This window comes from Desmodus rotundus, chromosome 3, assembly GCF_022682495.2.
Source record: "Desmodus rotundus isolate HL8 chromosome 3, HLdesRot8A.1, whole genome shotgun sequence".
In the NCBI taxonomy this organism is placed as follows: Eukaryota; Metazoa; Chordata; class Mammalia; order Chiroptera; family Phyllostomidae; genus Desmodus; species Desmodus rotundus.
Genome location: NC_071389.1, coordinates 196,175,699 through 196,195,280, shown reverse-complemented (window position 1 = coordinate 196,195,280; position 19,582 = coordinate 196,175,699). Strand labels below are relative to the sequence as shown.

The 19,582-nt window shown below is 40.6% G+C and overlaps 1 protein-coding gene across 7 annotated transcripts in view; it reads right to left on the bottom strand.

Moving 5' to 3' along the window:
- The window catches only part of TNRC6B (trinucleotide repeat containing adaptor 6B), a 235,796-nt gene that overhangs the window by 41,175 nt on the left and 175,039 nt on the right, over positions 1 to 19,582 (bottom strand). For all 7 annotated transcript variants that reach the window (XM_053919604.1, XM_053919603.1, XM_024579685.4 and 4 more), the window contains 5 exons: positions 17,229 to 17,250; positions 11,843 to 12,184; positions 7,674 to 10,022; positions 5,685 to 5,843; positions 2,269 to 2,444 (listed from right to left, as the gene is read on the bottom strand). In XM_053919604.1, the coding sequence (XP_053775579.1) occupies positions 2,269 to 2,444; positions 5,685 to 5,843; positions 7,674 to 10,022; positions 11,843 to 12,184; positions 17,229 to 17,250 (3,048 nt within the window). The remainder of the gene's footprint in view (positions 1 to 2,268; positions 2,445 to 5,684; positions 5,844 to 7,673; positions 10,023 to 11,842; positions 12,185 to 17,228; positions 17,251 to 19,582) is intronic.

Genomic DNA, 19,582 nt, shown 5'->3' with positions numbered 1-19,582 from the left:
ACACTCATCCAGATGGTTGTGTTTTTCTACAACAGGCCATGCTATTAAGACAAGGAGTCAAAACAGCTCTACCTAATACACAGAAACAAACACAGGGAGGCTGCCTAAATGAGGGGACAAAGCAATGTGGCCCAAACAAAAGAACAGAAACCACAATGAGATATCACCTCACACTGGTCAGAATGGCCATCATTAATAAATCACAAACAACAAGTGCTGGCAAGGATGTGGAGAAAAGGGAACCCTAATACCCTGTTGGTAGGAATGCAGACTGATGCAGCCAGTATGAAAAACAGTATGGAATTTCCTCAAAAAATTAAAAATGGAACTGCCTTTTGACCCAGCTATTCCATTGCTGGGAATATGTCCTAAGAATCCTGAATCACCAATTCAAAAGAACCTATGCACCCCTATGTTCATAGAAGCACTATTTACAAAAGCCAAGTGCTAGAAACAGCCTAAGTGCCCATTATTAAGTGAGTGGATCAAAAAACTTAGTAAATTTACACAATGGAATACTACACAGCAGAAAGAAGGAACTCGTACATTTTGTGACAGCATGGATGGAACTGGAGAATATTATGTTAAGTGAAATAAGCCAGTCGGTAAAAGACAAATACCATATGATCTCATTTATAAGAGGAATCTAATGAACAAAATAAACTAGCGAATAAAACAGAACCATAGGCATGGAAATATGGAATAGACTGACAGTGACCAGAGGGGAGGAGGGGGGGGGATCATAATGGAGGAAGGAAGGGGAAAGGACTAGAGAAAGAACATGTATGAATGACCCATGGATGGACAACAGTGTGGGAACTGACTGTGGAAACGGGGGATGGGATGGGTAGAGGAGGGCAAAGGGGGAAAAATGGAGACAGCTGTACTAAAATAGCATTAAAAATGTAAGAAAATTCTTCAAGAACATGGAAAAAAATGATTAAGATAGTAAGTTTTATGTTAACTGTATTTGATCATAATTTTTAAAAAAGGCCCTCAATATGAAAAGTCAGAATCATCACTCACAGAGCAGAAACATTTAATTCTCAATTAACTTAAATCTTGGTGGTTACCTGAGTGAGCTAGTTATTTTTCACTCAGTTGCTTCCTTTCAATCAGCAGTATTCTGAACTGTCTTTTAATTTGGTTTCCTTATTAATTTGAAAAATAACAACAACAAAAAAGCCACAGCATACTCAACAAAATGAGAGTACAAAAATGCTGAAGTTCCTTTTGTGACCAGAGTAAGAAAATAAAAATCCTTAAAAAGGGAAACAAAATGTTTCCTGAGAGTGCTTAAACAAAATGTCTAACAGCAATAACCTGTATTCCTATGCTATGTAAGAGTTACTGTATGAAGAACAAAATTAATATCCTGTAGGCAAAGGGGATAAAGCCACAGCCTTTAGCCTACCGAAGACCTTCTAAGATGGCATCTGGAATTTGAAACCTGGGAGGGCATTCGCCTTGAAGTGTTTCACAGGGCAGCAGGGCTCCTATGTTGAAAGTAAGTATATGGCTGCCCATTTCTTATTTCCATCACTTTATTTGTGGAATGAAAGATTGGAATGAAACTAGAGTGCTTCTGCCGAGAGAGTAGTTCAGGTTCAAAGACTACTGTTCTAGATTGAAAACCAAAGTCCTCATCAAACTGCAAATCCAATGAGAAACTGAGCTGTTCTAAGACATGCAAAGTGAAAAGCTTACAACATAACCTGGCACAGGATGTAGATAAATCATTTAGTTGCTGCAGCAGGGTTACACACTGGCTTCATTTTTTTGGGAGAAAGGTCCGGACCTTGGAATTTCCTGAGTTAGATAAAAACCAACCAGGCTGATTGCCATTGGAGAAGCTACCTTACTTTAGTTTCTCTACATATTCATGGGGATTTACTCTGAGGACTTTTTGGCTTTAGAAAACATAAGCATAAAACATTCATAAAAAGTTCCTTGAAAACTTCCAAAGAATAATTATAATATGGATGCTAAAAGTAAAAAAAAAAAAAAAAAAAAAAGAAAAAAGAAAAGAAAGAAAGAAAGAAAGAAAAAAGTCTCCTATCTTTGAAAATTCCATTTTACCCACAGCAATAGTTCTGTAGTCTATGGTTTCAAAGGCATGGGGAAGGAAAATGAGGGGTAAAGAGGAAGTAGTTATTTGTTACAAATAACCTCAAGGGACTCCAGCTGCCCTACTCCTTCCATTGAAAATTCTCAGTTCTGCCTTCTAAGAACAAATAAGCAAGCTCAAATATTTCTAAAGCAGACTACCTTCATTTGTTTCTTTCCTCCTTGTCCCCAGCTTGCTGAGTTGTGGGAGGAAGCACTTCCCTGAGAGCCGGTGGTGTTCCAGACTCCTCCATCATCCTCCTCTTCCCAGCTGGGATGTCGAGTTCCTGTCACTGGCCCGTCACTCTCCCCCCAGCCGTCTTGCATAGATTTGGAATCTTTAGGAAAAGAATGAATAAACTGTATGCAATAGCTATATAACAAAAACCACAATAATCATTCCTTGTAAATACACAATAATCGTTCCTTAAAAATGTAGCATTGATGTAACAATAACCACAATAATCATTCCTTGTTAATATATAATGTAATTTTATCTATACATCTATATGACAAGGAAAGTATTAATTATTTTTTTAAAAAGATTATTTATTTTTAGAGAGGGGAAAGGAGGCAAAAAGAGAGGGAGAGAATCATCAATGTATAGTTGCCTCTCGGGTGCCCTCTACTGGGGTCCTGGCTTGCAACCCAGGCATGTGCCCTACTGGGAATTGAACCAGTGACCCTTTGGTGCAGGCCAGAACTCAATCCACTGAGCCACACCTCAATCCACTGAGCCACACCATCCAGGGCTATTATTCGTATTTTAGAGTCCATGAAATGGAAATCCATAAAAGTTCAATGATACAGAGTTAGTTAAGAAACCACAGAATTAAGACCTCCTGACTTCTGGTTCAATGATGTCCCTCTTCTACAAAGTTGACAGAAATTCCAAAATTGAAAAGAACCTATATCACTACTTAAAAGAAATTTCCCATTTAAATTAAGAGAAATCTGTTCTTCTTAAGGATCATGCTTTACATTCCTAAAAGTATGTTGTGTGATTTATAATGGACACCTCAAATATGGGGTATGATAAGGAATACCTGCCTACCTTGTTTGGGGTAAAATTAAATAAAGAACATGAAAAAGGGAAGAAAAAAAATTCTGTTAGATTTTGAATATCAATATTATGGTGAAAGAGAAATTCAAAGATAACCATAAAAATTTGAAAGTTATTAATTTATATACTTGAAATGTGTTAAACACTAAGAAAGATCCTAGGCAAAGACAATGTATAAGCAATGGTCTTATACTATAAGCAGTGGATTTTAAAGGACAGGTGGAGGAAACTGTTAGAGAACGGGGAAGGAAAGAAGGAAAACAGAAACCACATATGAGGGCTCTAATGTTCAACAAAGTAGAATGTCAGTATCCAACTCTACCAACATCCCCTTCTCAACATAGATCTTTAATCTAGAGATTGGGATAAATCCTTAACTTCCTTCTAAACATCCTATATGGAACTGAAGGATACATTTGGTGGTAATAAGACCCTACAAAACGATGGAAAAAGGGGAAAATGGGCTACCTTGCCTAGAGACCTCCATCCACATCTTCACTTTACTACATGACAGAACATTTATGGAACGGGTAGTTATTTGATTTACACAGCTTCACAGGAAGAGTCTAAGTAAAAGAAGTGACTCCTTGAATGATGTTGCCACTCCCTGGGACCAGGCCTATGACAGCCATGAAGTACACAAGAGCACAAGGAGGTTGGTTTCTTCTAACTGTGGCACCCCCCACCCCTCGCAAGGCCCAAGGGGACCTGATGGACCCTCTAAGGGGTTTTTATCCAGCCTTACATGAAAGGCTTTTTGAGTGGACAGCAAGAGGCAGGGCTTAGGGGCTATTCCCCCTGCTACTGGAAATGCCATTGATAACAAGGTTAGTTTCTTCCACATATGAGATTATTCATTATTATGTAAGCACAGGTTTTATATCACCCTCTGACAAAATAGGAATTAAAAGCCCAACATAAATATCATACTGATCGTTTTATAAAAACAAAGACGTCCAAGATAAAAAAGGTAACTTATTTTTAGGCATAGATATCTGTAGTCTAGAGAAGATAACAGGTTAAAGACCAGCATCAGTTGATAGGCTGGGATGACCTAAGCCCCTTCGTCCGATTATTACACATTCAGAATACCCAGAGAAAGGGTAGCTACAGCTATGATACAGATGATCCTGAAGAGTAGAAAGCATTTTTAATACCTAGAGAAAAATGAGGTTTTTAAAAAAGATTTTATTTATTTATTTTTAGAGAGAGGGGAAGGCAGGGAAAGAGGGAGAGAAACATTGATGTGAGAGAAACATCGATTGGTTGTCTCTCTATGCACCCCAACCAAACCCGCAATCCAGGCATGTGCCCTGACTAGGAATCAAACTGATGACCTTTTTGCTTTGCGGGACAATGCTCAACCAAGTGAGCCACACCGGTCAGGGCAAAAGTGACAGTTTTATGATGAAAGAAAGGTGATGCTGAGGTTGGGAAAAACATAAAAATCCTGAAACTACTGCTAAAGCACCTCTGTGCCAAGAGTCTCTTCACATCTTCCAACAGTTTTTTGGATCTGTTTAATAGTCTCCAGGATGGTTGTTCCCAATACTACCAATTTTACAATGAAAATCAAAGCTTTTATAAAGCTCTTTCTATGAAGTTGAGGGGATACTTGATTTTAAAAATGCAGTCAAGTTAATATATACAATATACCTAAGATCACAATCCTTCATGTAGCACTGTAAGAGTCCTAAATATCATACAATAAACTTGACAATATAATTTTAAAATTTGTGTTCAAATTTTGTTCAGTATGACCACATTTCTAAATCAAAAGACAATTCGTAAGTCTACAATGTGGTAGAAAAGGGATGTTGGAATACTTTTTAGGAAAACTACAAACATGTGAAAACAGGCATTTGAAATTGAAATTTTCATCTGAGTAACATCCACTGAGACATTCCAAAGCATTGGTTTACAAAGTTTTGCAAATTACTGTGACTACATATTGCCAGCTGGATCAAGTTTAGCTTAGATTTTTAATGACTAAGAATTTAAGTATTACGTGCTTTGTTTAAAAAATTCAAATGAATAAATCTCTGTCAGGTTCAAGAAACCTTAAATGTTCCTATGCGGGTGGATGCATGGGAAGAGAGACAAAGGGAAAAGGAGGGAACAGAAGGATGAAGTCACTGGGTAGCAGAGACTATGTGCCACATTAAAAACCATGGAACTCTTTGAATTATACTAACAAAAGAGTAGAAATGCAAAATAGATGTGGAGAGCAGTATTCCAGTTACTAGTCAAGAAAAGTACCACATCAACATTTCAATTCTGGCTAGACACTAAACCTAACTTAAAACATCATCAACAAAATTAACTTGTGACTTTCAGTTCACTGTGAACATTTGAACATTTGCCAATTCAAGTCACCACCATTTGCTACTAACCATTTATTAAAGGTTCAAGGCCCCGAATCTTGTTGTAACAAGTTTAAACACTAAACAGCCCCTAAAAATGTCTGACCCCCCAATTAACAGAGAACCCCTCAAAAGTAACACTGTATACTTACTAGGTTTCATGGCATTTGGAGTGTTGGAAGGTGCATTACCCCAGCCTGTGGTCGATGCTCCTGTGTCTTCCATTTCACCCCACCCAGGACTGCTTTCATTTGGCTCACCCCAAGCTGAAGTACCATTATCAGGAGCAGGTGGTGTGCTTTTGCTCCAGACTGTAAAGGCAGGAAATGTGTCTCTAAGAATGATGTGTTAAATGGATAATATCCAGTGGGGGTGAAGGGGGAAGAAACAGGCACTCTGAGAAATATAGGTTCCACCCTCAGAGTGCATCTGGCATTATCAGTTTTGGCCCAGTAATTCCACTACCAGGAAATGATACCATACTTAAACTTATAAAAGTAAATGAAATTACATATACAACAATGCCCACTGCATCACTGTAAAAACACATTTGGAAGCAACCTAAATATCTACCAAAAAGGGCCTGGTTAGACCAATTGTGGATCACCCATAAAATAAATACTATATACGAAGCCATTAATAGACAACAATTGTACGTGGTAACATGGAAAGTTTTTATGTATAATGAAAAAAGCAAGGTGAAGAAGTGCATATACTTATTTGGCTGTGCATAACGCGCCCTGTGTATAATGCGTACCAACGTTGTTGTGCATACTACACATGGAGTTATGCAACCATTATACCCACGAATAATGTGCATCCCTAATTTCCCGCAAATACTTGGGCAAAAAAAAAGTGCACATTATACACGGCGAAATACAGTACTATAATCTCTTCTGTGTAAAAATGATTAAAGGATATATTTTGATACAGGCATGAACAAAATGTTTGAATAAGACACAAAAGAGATTACCCGTGGGGGGAGAGAGAGACCCTAGGGGCTAAGATTCTTTTATTTATCACCTTTTGCTTTTCTGTACAGTTCGAAGGCTTTTACTTTACAGTCATCCCTCAGTATGTGGGGGGAACTGGTTCCAGGACCAAAATCCATGGATACACTAGTTCTTTATGTGGAATGGAGTAGTATTTGTATATAACTTAACGCACATCCTCTAATATTCTTTAAATCATTTTCAGACTAGTTTTAATACCTAATACAATATAAATACTATGTAAGTAGTTGTTATATGGTATTGTTCAGGGAATAATGGCAACAAAAAAAGTTTGTACGTTTTCAGTACAGACGCAACCATCACAGGCCTCATATAAAGTACAATAATGTAATTCTGAATTTTTGTTTTTTTCCAAATAGTTCTGATCTGTGGTTGGGGAGTGGAAAGTTAGGTATTGTGATTCATTTTAACTAAGGAAAAATAAAACACTTGAGTGGTGTATCTCCTTAGTTTGTTGAACTATATGCTTTATGGGGCATTCAAGTTGACAATCACAAACTAAGAATGATATTACCAGCACTACTTTTAATTTACTGGGTTTGGTGTTTCCTATTTGAATAAAGCGGGAAGAGATTTAAATTCTGGACAACTGATTATCATTAGATAACAATGTCATACAAAGTAGTCTATTTTCAAAGGTAATAATTTAATTATCTGTAAAGTGACCCAAACCTTCCAGATCCTGGCTTTGCTACAGTGTTCTGACAGCCTCTGTAAGAACAACACACAATACTTCCCTTCCCCAGGGAAAAAAGAAACATAGAGGATGTGGCCAAGGGTAGATCCAGAATGGAAATCAGCTCTACTCCTGCTACTATTTTAATTCTTTATTTTTAAATCTAGAGCATAGATGTTTACCAAGATATAAGTCTTTTGGATTTTGCAGACCAATACAATTACAAAATAATAATTTTGGGAGAATAACACAAGGATACCATCTTCTCCTTTTGCCAAGAAAGAACATTAAAAAATACCATCAAAACTATCATTTTATTAAAAAAAAAAGTGTTTCTGTTAATTCAGGAAAGATTCCCAGAACACAGCTAAGTTAAATAAATGCAGCTTAATAAAAATGTCTTGGTTTAGGATTTGTTTTCATCAAAACCTGCAAGAAAAGCCACTGCCTACCTGATGCTGATTTACCGGTCATCGGGGTAGGCAGGTTTGGTTCTCGAGGTGCTGGGCCCCCTTGGGAATTCTTATCCCAAAGATTCACATTCTTGTAGTTATAACTGTTGGGGTCTCCCCATGCTGAAGTGCCATCATCAATGTCCATTTTCCGACTAATTGACTGTGGGGATGGTTCTTCCCAACCACTGGGTTCCTCATCCTTAGGGGTTACTGGCTGCGGCCCGCTACTCCAGTTGGAATTGGAAGGTCGTCCGTTGCCTGGAGGTGGTGGGGGTGGGACTCCCCATGAACCAGAAGCCTCTGGTTGTGGTGGTGGTGGCTGCTGGGGCTGCTGCTGCTGTTGGTGCTGTTTATTCCAGGAACTGGGCTGTCTGCTTGTCTCAGTCCATGCTGGAGATCGTTTGCAATCTTCCCATCCACCTTTGGAAGCTAGGCTTGCATTCCCACTGCTCCCCCAAGTTCCAATTTCATTCTGCCCTCCTTCGCCCCACCCAGACACAGGTTTACTTGTGGAATTTTCCCAATTGCTGTTTTTTGCTTGATCAACTTCTTCTCCCCAACCATTCTTTCCAGAAGTCCATCCTTGATTGGGCTGGCGTCCACCTCCCCACCCCTGATCCTTGCTGGAATTCTCATTCCAAGAGGAAGAAGTCTTTTCATCTGGTCGTCCTCCTCCCCAATTGGAAGAGTTGTTGTTCTTATAGTCGTTCCAGCCTCCTGTGTTCTTGGGATCTTTCCACTCCGTTGAGGCTGAGAGCTCCCCCCATCCAGACTTCATTTGATTGCTTTGGCTGGGTGCATCTCCCCAGCCCCCTGAGTTCTTGGTCTGTGTGGCAGCGCTCTCCCACCCCTCAGTTCCTTTGTCAGATTTCCCCTCAGGCCTCGGCACCTCTTCAATATCCCACACTGTGTCCTGCTTAATTTGAGTTTGGCCCCAGCCAGTGTTTGAGAGCACCCTGGGGTCCAAATCAGTTCGGCTCAAAAGAGTCTGCAAGACAGCCTGACAATCAGGATGTGTGGGCCTATACGACCTACGGCCAGAATTATGACTGTCACTACTTCCTGCTTTGTGGTTGCTTCCAGTGCTTTGACCTCCAACTTCACTTCCTGTGGAGCTGGAAGATCTTCCCCAACAGGGAGCCTGGGCATTGCCTTGGTTTTCAGGGAGGGGGTGGCCCTTTTGATTGTCCCATGCTCCAGTGCTAGAATTTGGTTGGTTTGGACCACTCCATTCTCCAATTTTCAACTCATCAGACCCAGTCGGCTGTTTCCATTCTCCCTGAGAGACCCCAGATGTCATTTTGTTCCCTTCACCCCATTTGTTGTCGTTAGAGTCCTGAGGGCCAAAGTTCCAGGACCCACCCGTAGACCTGTTATTATTGTCCCAAGAGTCATTTTTTGACCCAGTTGACTTCTGAACAGAAGCTCCTTTCCAGGAGTCCTCTCTATCCTTTCCATTGTTCCCATTGTTTCCAGAATTGCTTTGTCCAGAGGCTGTGTCAGTTCCAGAAGGCCCCCTAGCTGCACCCCAAGATCCAACACTCCCACTCTTTCGATCTCCAGTGCTTTGTGAAGGGGCATCAGTGCTCCTGGAGGCGTTCCCCAAGCCCATTCCAAAGGGCATTCCCTTATTCTCCATGGGGTTTGGTGAACTTAAGTTCAAGGAGTTAGTGTTTCCATTTTTTGGTCCATCAGTGTTATGAATTTGAGCCTGTTCTCTGCCAGAGACAACAAAATTAACACCCGCATTTTCCATCTTTGACTGCTGTTCCCTGGATGCCTGACCTACTGTGCTAACCTGTGCACTGGAATTACTAGTATCTGTCTCCAATGCCCCTTTCCTAGAATTTCCTTCTTGTACCAGCGCTGGCCAGGCAGATGGGTTGCTATTTGGGTTAAAGTTGCTGAAGCCAGAGCCAGGTCCAATTCTATCCTGACCACTTACATTCCTCCAATTTCCTAGTCCATTGTTGCTCTCTGCAGTAGAGTTGCAAGATTGAACAGATTTAGCCTTAGGGTCAGATTTCCAGACCCCAAGATTACATTCGTTTCCAGAACTTGCAGACTGGCACTGGCTCCCTTTTCCTTTGTTACTAGTGGTGCTTCCTGGCAGAGTGCTCTTCTCAGAGCCAGGGTTCGAGGCACTGTTGTTATCGGTGGTGTTTTCGGAAGAAGACTCAGTGTCTTTGCTGGCAATGCAAGGCCACTCTTCCATGTCAGACCCGTCTACAATCACCTTGTCCCAGATGTGAATTGGGTTGGGGGAGGCGCCGTTGTTGGAGGAGGCTCCCGGGCCCCAAGTGGAATTTGCATAATTTGAAGCAGCAGCACCTCCAAGGGTTGACTCTGGGAAAGAGATTGTCTTATCAATTACAGATACATAGGCACAATCTATTAACATTTCAAGCTGAAACTGCCCCCAAGAGAACTCATCATATTTCCCTACAAACTAACATTCCACAACTTGCACCTTCTCATCCAGACACCATTCCCCATCAATACTTACTGTCATTTCCTCCTGAATTCATACACTTAAATGTGCCCATTTTTCTGGGCCTGTTTCAAGTGCCACTTTTTCTGTGAAGTTTTTTTGAGCTTATCACCAGAAAATAGTCTTTCCTTGTCTAGAGCCATTTTGCTCAGTGCTGGAGTACTATGTTCATGTCTTCCCTCCCCTATGTTAGAGCTTTTAAGGCAGAGACCCTATTTTGCTAACATTTGAATTCCACAGGTCCAGTACATCGCTGCTCAGTGAGCATTGGCTGAATATGAATGCCCACTCAGCTGGATGCCAGGGGCAGACAAGCACATATCAGTCTGTATGCCCAAGGAACTTAATCTGATGAACTAGCATGGCTCAGCGCATATTCTGGTGGAATTTACTATATTTGGCAGGGAAAAAAAGAGACATGACTTAAACCCAATTATTTCTTCTGAACTTACTTAGCTCCTTTATCCAAGCAGCTTAATATCAATATGAAGTTGAAAAAAAAATTACATAAAGTCATATAAAAGAAAGCAAGCACAGAATCTCAAACTGTTGAGATTTAGGGGCCTCCCTGCTTTTAAGAATGTGAACAGGAGATTCTGGCTCACGGCTGGACCCCGGTTGACATCCAGGCCTGGATAGACTGGGATGCAGAAAGATCTGACACAACTGCCCTTCACACACTTCCTTTTATATCTGGTTACAAGGGGCCAGGAGGCCTTTCCCTGATGGCTTTGGGCCTGGCCTGATGGTCACCACAGGGGAAGCCTTGTGCACAGGACTTTCTCTGCATGAAGCCTATGTCACACCAGGTTTCCTTCCACCTTTACTCTGCACATGAGACAGTGAGAGAATTTTTCAGGCAATTTTATGTTCAAACTTACTAGAATAAAGCATCCTGTTGTTAACAACCACAGTTAATTGTTCTTGCCAATGCTTAATGGTGCTCAAGCTCTGAATTTCAATACAGTATCAAAAAAACATTTTAAGAGATAGTTGAAATCTGTTAATGAGCTAAAAAAAGTTATTTGGAAGTTCTTAGCTGTAACTGATTTAGTATTCACACATTGAAAAAAATCTCAAAACTTCCAGTAGAACCCTTTAGCCAAATCCTTGTATCTACATATAGTTCTTAATAATGTCCAAAATCCAGGGCCTGCTAAAGAAATATTGCTTTAAAAAAAGGCTAATAAAATGTAGAATGATACTATTTAGTATCCTACTAAGATTCTATAGAGTAATCTAAGAGACCATTCTCTCTACCTGCTGAACATTCTGGGAGCATAAACATGAGCATCTAAGATTCAGAACACGCCCTCGCACCAGTGCCACTTCCAATCATACTTGGAGCACACACACTTGTGGCAACAGTTGGAACTATGGAGGCTTGAATTTGTAATGCTCTTGTCTGAGAAGGAAAATAAAAGCTCCAAAGGGTTATGACAAACAGTAGCTACGTCAGCCTCTTATGCCAAGAGCACACACTGGATGCTAAAACCCAGTTTCGGAAGAGAAATGCTGATACACAATTCCTACTGGGATTCTCTCCCATCTTTTCAATAGCCTCAGTAGTCTATATGATTTTGTGAACTTTATACCAGGCAATACAAAAGAAGAGCTATCTCTTATCCCTCTCTGAAGCTGCCATGACCTCAAGTCACCGACACCGACTCCTCACCTGGTGCAGTCCCACTCTCACTCTGCAGCAGCGTTCCTGTCACTTGTGCGTTGTTTGGGTTTGCTCCAGGTGCTGTGGAGGGAGGAGGCCCTGCCCCACCCCCGAGGAGCATGCAGGAGGGTGGAGGGGGCTGCCCGCGTTTTAGTAACACTTTGTGGTCCTGCTGGCAACGGAATCGCGGCGGCACCTCCCGAGGCATGTAGCGGGCGGCGCTTGGCGGTTGTCCGTTCGGCACTGCCACCCTTTTGGCATTGTTGCCACCATTGACTGGTGGCGATGGAGAGCTGCCAATTGGGCTGGCGGCCGTTGGTTGGCTTAAACTTGGTTTCGTCACTTCGGGCACTGGAAGAGAGAGAATGGGAAACAACCTTTGGAATCAAATACATTTTTAAGACTGTTTACATGGAACCAATTGCAATAAGACAACCCTTCTTTCATTCTATTCCTGACAGACATGACCTTTACAAATTGCCAGCACCTTTGGTTTATTGAAGGGTGGAAATGGGGGGTGATGGTGACAAGGATTCAAAGACAGCAAAACCATGGAATTCCATTCCTTTGACTAAGGGGGAGAGGGAAGTAATCCCCATTCACTCCCCTAAATCAACAGGGAATTCCCTGAAGGGCTGCCTTACAGGTCTAAGGGTACAAATGGTCCCCAGGCAAAGTCCTTGGTAAAGTTCAAGGCTCTCAGCCCAAAGGCCCTGTCCAGTCATCCTCATTCTTAAAGGCCTACCTTGAGAAACTTTTCTGGAAGTCCCTGGACTAGGGAGGCTCAGCACTCTTCACTTATGCTCCTGCAACACGCTGTTTATCGCACTTTACCACTGAATTTACCACATTATACTGAAATTCTCCCTTTATAAGCCTCTCTCCCTCACCCGGCCATAAGTCCTGCAAAGGCTGAGACCCACTGTCCATCGTTTTTTCTTAAGGCCTGCCACAGGGAACCTCAATCTAGAGAACCACAGAATTACCAAATCAACTTGTTGGTTACTACAGCCACCTCAACTCAGAGACTTCTGCTTGGCATTGTGTGTAAATATTAGAAACATTATAAAGTCTTTTTGCTTTTACCCGCCCCCCCATTTTAAGTGTATCTTGCACTTTTCGAAACTCTTTATTTAAAATAAAAATTTTAAAATGTAGATACTTTCCCTATTTAACAGTAATTTAATGTTTTTGCTTACTTTTAAAAATGGCAAAAGTAAGTGTGGGGATGTGCTGGACAACCATGAAGCTGCACTCTGCAGGACCCTCTGGCTCAACCCAACAGAGGTCATTCTTCTGGATCTGCACCTCCTGTATTTCATTCCACCAAAAAACTGCCACCCTTCCTAAGAAAATTTGCCTAGCAAATAGGGGCTGGCAGTAACACAGAAACCATCATTGAGCCTGATAATTCAGACGCCTCTAAGGCCAAGGTCCCTAACATCCAGGGTAATGTTAGGGTTAGCTCTGGCGGCAATACCATTCTGACTGCTGAAATGATGTTGGGCCAGTGTGTTGAACATTGAACAGGCTTCTTTATGAGGACGGAGATACTCACCAGTGTCACCCATTGGGCACTGGTGAGTACTCTGAGTAACAGGAAAAATGAGTAGATGCCTTAAGTGACTTCAGGGCAACCTTTGGGTTTACCCTTAGTCCATCAGGGCCTCCCAGTAAGGACGAGAGGTCAGAGAACCCATAATCTGATGAGCAGAAGAAACACAGGACTTGAGAAAATAAATTGGTCATTGTGTGATATTTTTTTTAAAGATTATTTTTTTTATTTTTAGAGAGAGGGGGAGGGAGGGAGAAAGAGAGAAACATTGATGTGCGAGAGATAAATCTATCAGTTGCCCCTTGCATGCCCTCAACTGGGAACGTGGCCTGCAACCCAGGCATGTGCCCTGACAGGGAATCAAACTGGAGATTTTTTGTTTCACAGGCTGGTGCTCAATCCACTGAGCCACACTAGCCTGGGCCATTGTCTAATATTTTTAACACAGTACACTCTACTTGAGCTGTAACAGGCAATGGATAAATAACTGATAAATTGATGAATAAAGATGACTTACTTAACAACCCATTTTCTATCTGTGCCTCGAAGATTCTATACTATATGGCATTCTTGATCCCCTTTCCTCATCATAAGAATAAACAAGAAGCTGGCAAGGGCTGGGGGGATTCTTTGCAAGTGGTTTTTAGGATGGCAGGGGCTATGTTTCTGTGAAGCTGATCTTCTATAAAAAGCTACAGTCTTCACTTTAAGTTAACTAGGCCTGTTACATGCTTTGACTAATTTCCCTCAAATAGAATAAGACACAGTAATACCAGCATACTGGACTGAGGTCTGAACACAGTTTGACTGATTCTACACTACAACCTAAGAAATCTGCTGGGTATCACACCCTGGGCAAGACTCCCTGCTAATGCTCCTTGAGATGTTTTGTCACCATCGCATCCGAGACAGAGGGGATCATAAATCAGTCCTTTACTCCCCTAAACCATTTATTTACTCTAAGGATTGAATCTTTTCCCCTTCCCTGTTGCCTTAATTACCTTATACCATTCTCACCTCACAGTTTAAACTTCTAATTGACTCTATTTCTGAAATATTTGAGGCTTTGCTAGCCATATGATCTTTGTCCTGATGACTCATCTAGCACCACTGCTCCTAACCAGTTTCAAATCCTCATTACCTCTCATCTGGGCCACCTACCTGAGCCACATGTCATGTAGTACCTCATATTCATTCCCTCTCCAGAGAAAGCCAGTTCTATCTCTAACAAGGCGCTCCCACCACAGAGGTAGAACACAAAGGTGTCTCTATAAGGTATGAGGACTACTGCAAGTAATTTGGTTTATAAATTATTTACTTGAGAAAAAAAGCTCACCTCAAATATTAATAAATTAGACTAGACTCAAAAATGATCCCAATCAGCAACAGGCACTCACTGTAATATGCCTTCTAGAAGAGGCTCAAAAGACAGAGCTGTGGCCAATGCACTGCAATGGTCCATCACCCCAGGTGTGCTGATGGAAAGATGCTGTCCCTCAGCTGTGTCCCAGGGGAGCAAAGGTTACGAATTACTGCTTTGGACAATCATATCCAATTTTTTAAAATTTATATTGAGCTGGAAATGTTTCCCTGTTCCTTTCACTCACCATTGGTACTTCCAGGATGAGAATATGTCTTCAAATCTTTGCAGTCAGTTACTTGACCCACCCCGGGTGGGAAGCCCTGGTTCACATTTCTTAACCCATCTGGCCCAAACACCACATGGTCCACAGAGGTTTATCTCTGTTCTTCCCATAGCATGGCGCCCATTTCAGGAACTGCACACCCCTTTCAGATACTGTATTTTTTCTAATGCAGCTAAGGTCAGCTTAGTTTTTATAAATCTATCATTTCATACTGATACCTCCCATTAAGACAACCATCACCTGAATAACTTTTTTTTTTATCAGAAGAATTCCAGTTTATTAATTCTTATGTGCTACATTATAAATGGTATTGTGGATGAAAATGAGGTGAATCGAGCTGTAGTACTAAAATAAAGTTCAGATAATTTTTAAACCCTTTCCCCCTACATTATGAGACACACAATGGCATGGAGAGAACACTGATTTAGGTGTTAGGAAGTTTATGTTCTTCTGCCAAGTATGCCAATAATTGGACTGCCAACACATCTCTGGGTCTTATCCCTCATTTACCCATTCAAGATCTATTATACTCAACTATTACTGTGTGTCAGGCACCATGTTAAAAAAGGCTTAAACCGTATGATCTCTAAAGGTATTTTCATCACCCTGACATTCTAAGGTAAAGGCTCTTGGATTCTACCTCTTAGACATCTCTTCACTTGGTTTCTTTTTTCCACTATTTCCACCATGTGAGGACAGGAGCTTACCACCGATTGTATACTCTTCTGCAAGAGCCTCTTAGCTTGTCTTCCTGATGTCACAGCAGAAAAGACTAGGGAAGGAGGACAGTGGAGCCTAGAATATGGCACAAATCAATGATGCCATGGGACTATAGGGTTCCCTAGTCTCACCCCATTTTGACTTCTAGGAGTACATGGGATTGCTAATAAACCCCATTCCTGGCCAGGACTGGCTGAGGAACCAGGAGTGTGCCAAGGACATCAGTGCCAGTGGCTGTGAAGCACTGGGCACCGCCTTAGACCTGCTTGCCTGTCAATTCATCTTCCACACCATACTCTTTGATGTTCTTTCTATTTACTGTCCTTCACTGCCTGCCCACAGAGAGAAAATTGAGTCAAAATTCTCTAGCACAGCATAGAAGGCTCTCGGTCTACATCTTCAGCATCTCCTGCTTCTCTGCAACCTACTCTGCCTCAGCTGGTCTAAGCTCTGGGCCATGCCCCTACACATGCTATGTTCTTGCCAGCTTCCTATCTCTCCTCTTCCTTTGTCTCCATTAACAAACTAAAGTCCCCATTAAAGTCACCCTCTGAGGCCAGCTTAAATTTTTTAAAAGATGGTTAAATTTTTTAACCATCTTTCTGACCACCTCCTATTGCTGAATGTTAATTACTCCTTCCTGTGTGCTACTCTTCCTGACAGCTTAACCCTTCAATCCGTTTAACCACATTAATAGCACCAGGAACTTCTAGGAAAATACTGACTACCATTTTAATATACTGAATATTTATCTGGCATTTACAAGTTCTCCCTCTTTAATCCTTACAAAATCCATATGATATAGGCATTGTTATCTGTACTTTATATATATGGAAACTTAGCCAAGGAGAAGTTAAATAACTTCTCTAGAGTTACATTGGTAATTAGGTGAGCTGAATAGCTTTTTAACAAGGCTAAATTGCTATGTCCAAATTCCTCCATTACATAGTCTATCTTTTAAATTCCAACCTTACCCTTCATCCCTGTTAAATCTGATTTATTACATCAATCCCACAAACTCAATTCTATGTCTAATATCCAACAAAGTGTCTACCTGAGGTGCTTTTTATTATTTGTTACCTGGGCAGCAGGACCAACTACAGTCCATGCCGTCATATAACCTCCAATGAAATTCGTGTTCTGTTCTCTCCAGAATTTTCACTTAAAAAAAAAAATGACGGAAGAATCGTTTTGAAAAAGTTCAGTTCAAAACCATGGCCCATATACTTTCAAAAGGTATTGCCTTTTCTAATCTTTTTGCTTCCTAAAAAAAAATTTTAAGGCCACTACAAACACTACCACAAGTACTTTTTATCTGTCATTACTGCTCTTCAGTGACTGCAAACAACCAACCTTAATTCCTCTACACTCACTCTCATTCACCAAGTACACTGCAGGCTGAGTCAGCAAGGGTATAAAATCTAAACACAAAAGGTTCTAATAACTTAAAAGGAAAAAAAGTCAAACAATTTACCTTTGGTTTTTTGTTCCGTGACCTGAAAAAGAAATGAACAGATATGAGTAAATGAGATTTGCTAATTCAGTATTACAAGAGTTTAATTCTGATAACTCAAGTAACCAGCTATCACATACACAGGAATAGTTAAAATCCTGTAAGAGAAGGTGGGACATCCTTTTAAAGACAATGGTCATCATAACTTACATGACCATCATTATGAAGTATACAAAAAATTAAAAACAAAAAGCATTCCACTCTCCTTAAATGATGAGGTCCTTGTACCAGGAATGCTGTTTGCCATTTTGATTGTTATGACTATGGAGATGCAAATGGATGTAGCCCGGAAACTAATTGGCTACAGAGACAAAAAGATTCCTGAGTATGCACTCAAACATTTGATCTCAAACCTAGAAAGCAAAAGTTCAGAGGCCCATCACAGGAGGCATCAGAGGTCATAGTAGGAGAGCAGGATTCAAAACCAAGCTGTGCCACTTCCTGGCTGTGTGATTTGAGTTTTCTATTTATCTGCTGACTGAGATGATAATAGCATCTCCCTGCAAAGGGCTGTTGTAAAGATTAAACAGATATCCTATGCCAAATGCTCAGTAAATGTTTGCTTTTTTTAAATCCTCACCTGAGGATATTTTCATTGATTTTAGAGCAAGAAGAAGGAAGAGAGAAAGGGGAGGAAGAAAGAGAAACATTGACGTTCAAGAGAAACATTGATATGTTGCCTCTAACACACGCCCCAACCGGGGATCATATTTGCAACCTAGGTATGTGCCCTGGTCCAGGATTGAACCTGCAGCTTTTGGTGTACAGGACGACACTCCAACCAACTGAGCCACCTGGCCAGGGCCATGTTTGCTATTTTTATTAAAGTTTATATAAAACAACATGAAATAAACAGAAGAGTAAAATATGTAAATTTCACCTAAATAAATATTGCTTTGTTAAACGTATTTCCTTATATAGTAACTAATGTATGTATGAAAGCAATTAACCAAAAAGATTGGACAGGCTGAATATAATAATGGGGTTTTAGAGAGTTTGGAAATGATTATTAGGAGACTCATAGAAAACTGTTTCTGCTAATAAGAGGAGAAAATAAAGGAGGGCACCTAATTATACCTGCTCTATGGGCATGCATTAGAACATATCCAAAAGAAAATGCTCAAGAAAAAAAGCTTCAGAATTCCAACAGGGGTTATATTATATATTACATTAATAAGATCATAGGTAATTTTGAACCCTTTTCATAATTGTCAATCTTCCACAGCATTTTCATATTGGTTCTCTGGCTTTTATAACAAAAACATTCCCATAGAAAAGATGAGGTTTGATTATCTGTGCTAGTGACATACTAAGTTACTGCTATGGGTGTTCATAAGAACAAGCTCACCTTTGGAGGTTACATCCTGTAGCTGAATGCGTTCCAGCACACCAGTGTCGGACACTGAGTCTGAATTAAACAATCTACTTGTGCGACCTCCTGGAGTGTTTCTTACATTCTTGCATTAAAAGACAAGGTAATTCTACTGTACTGAATGTCTGGTAGTCAGTGTTTCCCAGTACTAATTGTTAGAGAGCTCAATTCAACTGTATACTTTTTGTATAACCCCACTTATCCAAGAACGAACAGATTTGTATCCACATACCAATTCCTTAAGGCAATTTAAGGTTTATACCACTGCAAATATTTCTTAGAATGCCATTATGAAGATCAGTTGTACAGAAAGTCAATGTCTTCCCCAGTTGTGAGTGACAAACCCAAACAATGTCAATGTGCCTTATAATGTGGGTTCTGTTAACAGAGCGGTCCCCCAGATGGGGAAAAGCTGGATGATCAAAGCATGTGTTCTGCCAACACTAGACAATGATCCTTGAGCAGCATCAGCCTAATGAATGTTAATGGAATCCTTCTCTGACACCTCTCATGAATAGAAATCTAACAGTTTACTCACTGATGGCTCTAGAAAGAGCAAACTGCCACAACCATTGAACACAATGGAAAGAGCTCATGTTTAATTTCTGTGGGAAATAATTTAATTTAAGTTTAAATAAAAGTCAATTAAAAAAATATATGTTGCCAGCACTCATTCTTGACCATTCACTTTTTAACAAACATTTGAGTGACTGTCACGCACCAGGCACTCACTATTCTAGTTACTGGAAATATAAACATGAACAAAATCTTGAGAAATTTACAATTAGTCTAATGAGGAAGAGAGAAGCAAAGAGATGATTATAAAGCAAGGGGCTAAGCAGCGAGAAAGATGTGGAAGGACTCAGAAGCACCACGAATGTCTGCTGACTGACTGGCTGACGGACTGTATAATAGAACCTCTGGCACGTTCTATACCATTCTT